Genomic DNA, 8,561 nt, shown 5'->3' with positions numbered 1-8,561 from the left:
ATCAGTAATGAATTTCCTATGTTGAATCCTATGTTTTCATTGAGATCTTTGATCACATCTTTCAGTTTTTCTAAAGATTCTTTTTGAGTTATCGTAGATTTTTGGTACTCCACTAAATGTACTAGGTTTATTTGTTTGCACAACTCCTCATTTTTTGTGAAATCGGCATTCACCCAAGATTTGATAGTCTCGCTAGTAACGTGATATCTTTTCCAAAGCTGCACAGCCTTTTCGTACCGTTCACATAAGTTTTTCAGATCTTCTCTTGTTTTATCCCACGCCAAAGTAATGTTTTGAACATTTTGTTGAATCTCCAAAGCAACATCTTCGATAGATGTTTCGATCAAGGGATCGGCAGCAGACCGTAAATCTACAATGCTTGTTTTGCGTCTTTCAACTTCTTCCAGCAGAATCTGTAAAAATTTCGTAAATTTAATTTCGAAACATAATGTAAGTTAACAGTGAACTTACGTCTAAGCGTTCCGTTGCTTTCAATAATCTTGCGAAGTCAGCGTTTTCTTGAACTTGCAGCAATTCCATCATGAATTCAGTCTCACTAATGTGCTCCTGAATCAATTCTATCTGATTGTTGAATTTTTTCCATAGATGTAAACGATTTCTTAGAGCAATAATACTGTGTTCGCATTTTTTTTCCAGTTCATTATGAATATTTTGCAAAACAGATAAATCTCTTTCCGTTTGTAAAGGAGACACCGAAACCTTCAAGTTCATTGGCAACGTGTGTAACATTTGTCTAAGTCTCATTAGTTCGTTCCACGAGTCGATCAAATCGTTTTGGCAAATAATACAATCATCTAGAGATTGCTCTACGTCCACCATTTTACCAGAAATACTAATAGAATTTTTCTCCAGCCGTCCGGCAACATCTTGGAATCTCTTTTCTTGCTCTCGGATACCGTTTTCTATGTCTATTAGCTTTCTATAGAACACTTCTGCAGATTCGTGCTCTTCATTGACTTGCAATAATAAATCTCGCGATTTTTCAAACATTTCACTTACTTTCTCTGTATTACAATCAGTCGTTAAAGCAACTTGGCCAACTTCGGAGTCAATTAAATGAATGCGTGTTCGAAGAAGATGAATTTTTTCAATATACGTGTACAGTTCTTCACGACATTTGAGCACAATTTTTGGCCCATTCAAAATGGTATGCACGTCAGTTAATTCTTGTTTGATGAAATTAGTTCTATCATGCGAGGGAATGGAGTCGTTTTCGGCATTTTTGTATAATTTTTCTTGAATATCCGATATGCTTGAAGAAATTTTTAACCAATTTTCCAACAATTGTCCGTGTAGTTGTCGTTGTAATTGTTCATCGCTGATACTCAATGTTGAAAAAGCTTGATCAAAAGAGTCACAGGCATTAGTGTAGATTTTGCTGTTCAAAACTTCATATTGAGCTTTCATTTCCCAAAATTTGCGCACATTTTCTACCGATGAATCAGTTTCATACGAAAGTGTATCGATTTCTGTTAAAGTTCTCTGTGCTAGAAACATCCAGTCTCCTAGTTTGTCGACATCTCTATTGTATCGAGCCCAATACGTTTGAAATTTGAGCAAAACATTAAGATTCAACGAAACTTCTTCTTTAAGCTGGATAATAGTTCCTAGTGCTCCGTTGCTTTCTTTTTCGAGTGTTGGTGCTTTGATAAGAGCCTGAAGATTCCTGGAAGTTTCATAGTTCTGGACCATCTTCGCATGATGACGAAGAATATCTTGATTCAACGATTGGTAAAGTGCAATATACTGTTCGAAATCTTCTGATGAAACATCTTCTAATTTGGGTATACGTTGCTGGGCAACTCGGAGCCACTCGATTTCATTGCGCATATCTTTTTCCAAAATGGTCCATTTTGAAGCTGCTTGCGCTAGCTTTGCTGCTCTTTCCACTGCTTGTTCGAGTATGGATGTTGTTTTACTGTACAAATTCGAATGGAGCTCTACGTATCTGTTACGTGTAGCCAAGTCTAAATTAGTTTCTAAAGTTTCCAGAACCATTTTACAGTGGTTGAGATTTACGAAGAATTTCCTGTAGCGCTGCATTTCATCTTGGAGCTCTTCTAGGCTATTGGTCACCACATCGTGTACGATGAAATCTTCTGCAGCAGTTGTAATGTCTTTAAAGTCGATTAGTGTTTGTTGATATTCTTCGGACAAACTAGAAAGTTGTTGTAATCTGTTTCGCTCCAAAATTATTCCATGAACGATTTTATTCGAAACTTGGGCTAGGTTTGACAGTTGTTTATCAAGACTGCATTCAACGGGTTTTAATTTTATTTGCTGATATTCATCAGAAACCCTAGCAATTTGGTTTGAAATTGCTAAATTAAGCTGGTCTAGCTCATCAAGCATCGCATGTTTTTCTATAAGATCGACGGTATCGTTTGTAGATAAATTCTCCAAACGTTTGTCTATTGTGTTTAGCTGAGAAAATAATTCATTTGACTCTTGGATGATGCATGGAATTTGTACAGAAACATCATTTTCCAATTGCTTCAAATCTAAAAATCTTTTTTCCTTGGCTTCAATATTTGCTGCAAGATGTTCTAGACAATACAAAATATCATCTTTACGGGCCAATTTACTGTTGGTTATTATAGATGTGCTTTTCTGAATTTGTGTCAATAACATTTTTGTCATCTGAATATATTTTTCAACAAGCAGTAAACGCTTACATGGTTCCAAGTGAGAATAATTATCCAAAACCACTTTTTCTTGGTCAATTATTCTACTCAGTAGCTCTATAATATCGAGTGTTATGCGCTCCTGCAGTTGATGATCGTTTTGCTTAAAACAAAGCTCTTGGATCAGCGCGTCCAATTCAACAGTTTGTTGATCATCTATATTTTCAGATAATTTATCCAAATCAATGACTGGCGGTAACTCGGATAGATCTGGAGAACATTTTTTTGATAAAACTTCCTTCAAGTCATCCCACGGCACAGGCAAACTGTTGAAATGACGTTTTATTGATGTTAAATAATGCGTCAGTCCGATCGACCATATGTTTTTGGGAACGTAATCCACTTTCAGAGGATATCCATCACATAGTGAGGACGAGTCAACATCCATTTGAATATGGATTTCGACCTCTTGTGATTCCCCTGAGCTCTCAGTAGTAACTGTTTTGGTCACTGTTGTTGGTTCAATTTCAATGTGTGAATCTTCCATTATTAGTTTAGTTTGAACTTCGATTTCAACTGGTATCATCATTCCACTGGCTTTTGTTTTTTTAGCCATTTTCTTTGTACGTTTACTAGGTTTATCAAGTTTTTCGTCTTTTTCTGAATATACAGCAGTTGTTGTTTGAGTGCTGTGAGCAATAGTATCTATTGGCTCTGTGAAAGTTACTGCTGCTGTCTGCGACTGTGTTTCAGAAGTTATAATTTGGTTTGTTTGTGAGTCAGTATCCATTTTTATCAGGGAATCAAGAGATTTTACTTCAGAATTTTCTGAAGAGCATTCTTTGGCTGTTGCAATATGAAGTGGACTCGTTTGAACTTCAACATCTGCAAGTTGGATACAAACCGATGATTTCACATCGGTTTCTATCTGTGCATCTTGCACTTGAGCGTCAACCGTTTGAATACATGCACTCTGTAATTCCTTTTCTAGTATAGGGCTCTCGGCAATCCTTTCATCAAAACTGATCGGACTGGTTTGAACAGACTTTCGGCTGCATACGATACCTTCGACAACCGCAGTTTGTAAAATGTTCGTTAATATTGGGTCAACGATTTGCTCCACATCATCCATAGTTTGTATAGCTGTTTCACGTTTATCGATTACCGATGTTTGATTTCCATTCTCAACGAGCTGTAATTTCGGTTGCTTCACAACTTCGTGATCAATTGTGTCTTGGTTTTCAGTTTGTATTTCCTGTTCTGTCTGCACTGCCGAAGGAGTCTGTGTTTCTATTTCAAGAACATCAACCTCGGTTTGGATCTCTTTGGCCTCATACTGATCTTGAGGGACAACAATAGGTGATGTTTGATGTGAAGTTTTCTGTATTTCCGGCTCCGGAGATGTTTGCATCGATTTTTGATCTATATCGATTGGTATCATGAGCTTTTGAGAGGTTATTTGCGCAATTTCGGCATCAGCTTCATCGATTTGCACAGGACTAGTTTGCTGTTGAACATCTTCAACATAAATTGCTTCAATCACTTCTGTTGGGTAAATGATATTCTCAGTAACGATCGTTAGCTCTTCATCTTCAAGAATATTTTGTTGTATTATTTTCACTTCTACGTTCTCATCATAAACATCTTCTTCGTTTATTTGTACACTTTCATCAACCGGATCTTCTTCAGATAAAATATTCGCCAGTTTGAGTTCTTCTTCTTTCTTATTTTCAATGCTGTCCGCGGCGTCTGTATTAACGGCTCTCGAGTTCTCTTTAACAGGTTTCCTCTTTTTCTTTCGCTTTACCTTGCTTTGTGTATCAGCTGTGTCCATTTCATCTTCAACAGTGGTTTTATCGGCTTCGTACCCCACATCGACATCGATATCACTTAAGCCAGGAATTTTTTCAACATTTGAAACTGCTTGCATTATGTCCTCAATAACGGGCTCGTTAGACGCATCATCTTTCTGAGTGTCTAGAATTCTTTCAACGAGACTAATACTGATTTTTTTCATTTCTACCGGATCGACATTCAGACTTAACTTTAGAGATCCATGTAAATCGGAAGCTGACATAACGTGCAGTTCTAATTTACTATCCGAATCAGTACCCTCCATAGGTAAATCAACAGGACAACACTCTTCACCGGTGTGATCTATTTGCTCAGTTTCATCAGGCATTCCACTGTAGGTCACTTCTAGCGGTTGATTCACGGGTTCATCAAGCTCGATGTCCGACTTGTACTCGGTAGCAGGACCAACATTAGGCTGGTCGATAAATTCTATTTTATCCTTGTCTTCAATGGAGGTTTCAGATATTACTATGTGTTTAGGAGAATCTTCTTGTGAAGCTTGTTCAATTTGTCGAACAGAAACCTTAATCATATCTTCCATATATGTTATTTTTTGTGCCTCAGTGTTATAATCAAGTTCTATTGTTGGTTGTACAGTAGCTTCAATATTTATCAGATCTGATTGTGTTTCATCAAATGTTGTTGGTACTTGAATAAGCGGTGTAATTTCAATATAGTCAGATCCGATTTCATTATTTGTTGGCCAAATTGGCTCGCTCGCTGGTATTTTTTCTGATTCCTGTGACGTTTGGTAGATTTGGTCAGGTTTGCTAGAAGTTCGCAGGTCCATTGTTTCAGTGGGAAGGATGTTTGGCCATATATCACAAACATCTGTTACACCACTGTGCTTGGCTGTAGTAGAAGATGAGATATTGATAAAATTGGAGGGTTCATCAACTGCCTTCTGCTCACTAATTACTGTACTATCTGGTGTGTCAACAACAGAAGCAACCAAATCTACGATAGGTGCAACCGATTCAAATACCTGCGAGTTCTCGTTGTTTGCATCCCGATCTAAAGAAAGAACATCATCCTGTAACTGCTTCAAAACACCTTCAATTATGATTTGAGCCTCTGGATCTTGAGACAGGGCATGAACACTATGCTCAGATTCGAAAGGCTCAATCTTCTTGTCATCTTTCATTGGAATGTTTTCTGTTTCAGATACAGGCCTTTCTGGATCTTTCTCTATTGACACTGATTGTACCTCTTGATCTAAGGTTGCAACTATTGTACTCTGAATGAACTCATCTGGTGGAATAGATTCTGAATGTTGAATGCTTTTGGTTAAAATGATTTTTTTGGATCCATCTTTGTCTACCGAAATTTGCATGGTACTTTCATCTGGCTCAGTGAAAGTTGTTTCGAATTGAGCAGGTATATTTCTAAGCGAAAGTGTTGCTGATTTCTCAATTTCTCCCGGCAGCGGTTGAGTGTACACAGCCTCCACAATCACATCTGTAGATTTATCAAAGCAAGATGCATTCGGCACATTAGATATTTGTACAGTTTCTTGACCGTTTGAAACCGATTGAATTATCAGAATATTGTCTGTTGATCTGGTAGTTTGAGTTGTTTGTGAAAATTCAACATGTTGGTCCGGAAAACTTTGCCGTGCTTCCGGTATCATAATTGATTGAGGAGGACTCGTTTGCATTTCGAAATCAGATTTTCCAGCTGGTTCGAGCATATTTTTCAATATAAGAACATTCCGCTCAACAATAAGTGCTTTTTCCTTAATGGTTCGTCTTAAAACTCCGAGACTATTTCGCAATTCTTTTGTCTTTTCTGATACATCTGAATACGGCATGTATTCTTCGGTTTTTTCATACAGCTCCGTTATATGAAGTTCTTTTTTCCTGAGTTCCTCGAGGCACTCCTCATTTGTTTTGAGCATGCCCTTTAAATCATCGTTAGACATATTGCTGTTGATTTCATTCAAGTGAATAGATGTGGACGTTAACCAACTTTCCATTTGATTAAGTAATACAATGTAGGATTCGATATCATTTTTACGTTGTTCTCTTGATTTCAAAGTTTGCTACAAAGAGTTTAAAGTTTGTATCATTTTTTTTTATTTAATATATTTTGTTGCTTACCTGAATTTTTTCAAGACCATCATGTGCCCTTTCTTGCAAAAAGGTTATTCGACTTTCTATTTGTTGAACAGCCTCCTTTACCCTACTATCAGCATTCGTAGGAAGGCTTAAAGAAATGGAATGATTTTGTTGCCTGTATGTGTTCAACTTTTCAATCAGCATCTAAAAGTTTATTACATCAAATATTAATATAACATTTGTAACATTAAAAAATGATGAAACCCAACCTGCAACCCTTTAATTAAATCGTTGATGTTGTCGTATGGCATGTTGTTCATCGTTACTTCTTCCGCTAGCAAAGACTCCAAAATATCTTCCACATTCTCGTAAAGTGTCTATACATAAAAAAAAGTCAGTTAAATGTATGTAGGTATAACTAAAGTTGTTTGGTTCATTAATAAAGCAACGCAACTAACTCAGAACTTAGTAACATGGCCCATCATTTTCAGCATTTAAAGTTCTTTAGAGTTTCCAGAGACGCTGAATAATATAAGTAAAACTACATGCTTAGTATAATAGACATGATGTGTAAAAACAACATATGAACTGCGTTATGCTGTCAAATATATGTAGGTATGTGAAAAAGGGTGACAATGGATGTACCTATGATAAAAACAATTCGGATTATTTGTTCATTGACCAACTAATTCCATTTACAAAATCTCATCTGTATCCGACGTCATTTCAGCATGATTCACAGCGCACAACATTTTGATGTGTAGACAATCGAAAACCTCTTGAAGAAAGCAAACAGGATAAATGGAATGTTAAAATTCAAAGTTTGTTATATGCTCTATTACTGCATTTCTAAGATTAATTCGGAAAAATAACAAATGCCTGGCCTGCCATTTCTTCATTTTTGACATTTTTTGCAATTTTTGTAAAAAAAAATACAATTTTTGCAAATCTTATATATTAAGCCATTTCTTCATATTTTGTCATTTAAAATTCACAGTGATAGTAAATTTTATACTAATGAAAATTTTTGCATTTCTTCAATTTTTTTTATTTCTTATATTTTTGTTAATTTTGCAATTTTGTCTTTTTTGTAGTTTTTGTAATTTTTGTAGGTTTTGTAATTTTTGTTATTTCTGAAAATTTTGTCATTTTTGTAATTTTTGTAATTTTTGTAATTTTTGTAATTTTTGTAATTTTTGTCATTTTTGTCATTTTTGTCATTTTTGTAATTTTTGTAATTTTTGTAATTTTTGTAATTTTTGTAATTTTTGTAATTTTTGTAATTTTTGTAATTTTTGTAATTTTTGTAATTTTTGTAATTTTTGAAATTTTTGTAATTTTTGTCATTTTTGTAATTTTTGTAATTTTTGTAATTTTTGTAATTTTTGTAATTTTTGTAATTTTTGTAATTTTTGTCATTTTTGTAATTTTTGTAATTTTTGTAATTTTTGTAATTTTTGTAATTTTTGTAATTTTTGTAATTTTTGTAATTTTTGTAATTTTTGTAATTTTTGTAATTTTTGTAATTTTTGTAATTTTTGTAATTTTTGTAATTTTTGTAATTTTTGTGATTTTTGTAATTTTTGTAATTTTTGTAATTTTTGTAATTTTTGTAATTTTTGTAATTTTTGTAATTTTTGTAATTTTTGTAATTTTTGTAATTTTTTTAATTTTTGTAATTTTTGTAATTTTTGTAATTTTTGTAATTTTTGTAATTTTTGTAATTTTTGTAAATTTTTGTAATTTTTGTAATTTTTGTTATTTTAGTATTTTTTGTAATTATTGTCATTTTTGTAATTTTGGTAACTTTTGTAATTTTTGTCATTTTTGTAATTTTTGTAATTTTTGTAATTTTTGTAATTTTTGTAATTTTTGTAATTTTTGTAATTTTTGTAATTTTTGTAATTTTTGTAATTTTTGTAATTTTTGTAATTTTTTAATTTTTGTAATTTTTGTAATTTTTGTAATTTTTATTATACTTGTAATATTTGTAATTTTTGTAATT

The 8,561-nt window shown here is 33.7% G+C and overlaps 1 protein-coding gene across 1 annotated transcript; it reads right to left on the bottom strand.

Moving 5' to 3' along the window:
- Positions 1-2: 2 nt before the first annotated feature.
- On the bottom strand, positions 3-7,445 carry LOC129749024 (muscle-specific protein 300 kDa-like; the record flags this gene model as incomplete). Its single annotated transcript, XM_055743852.1, has 4 exons — positions 6,826-7,445; positions 6,599-6,760; positions 472-6,540; positions 3-413 (listed from the first exon to the last, which is right to left on the bottom strand). Coding segments are annotated over exons 1-4 (6,693 nt in total), but the record flags the coding sequence as incomplete, so codon positions are not given.
- Between the last annotated feature and the right edge of the window lie 1,116 nt (positions 7,446-8,561).

This window comes from Uranotaenia lowii, chromosome 2, assembly GCF_029784155.1.
Source record: "Uranotaenia lowii strain MFRU-FL chromosome 2, ASM2978415v1, whole genome shotgun sequence".
NCBI lineage: Eukaryota > Metazoa > Arthropoda > Insecta > Diptera > Culicidae > Uranotaenia > Uranotaenia lowii.
Note: the sequence above shows the minus strand (reverse complement) of the source record. Positions and strands in the feature narration are given on the sequence as shown.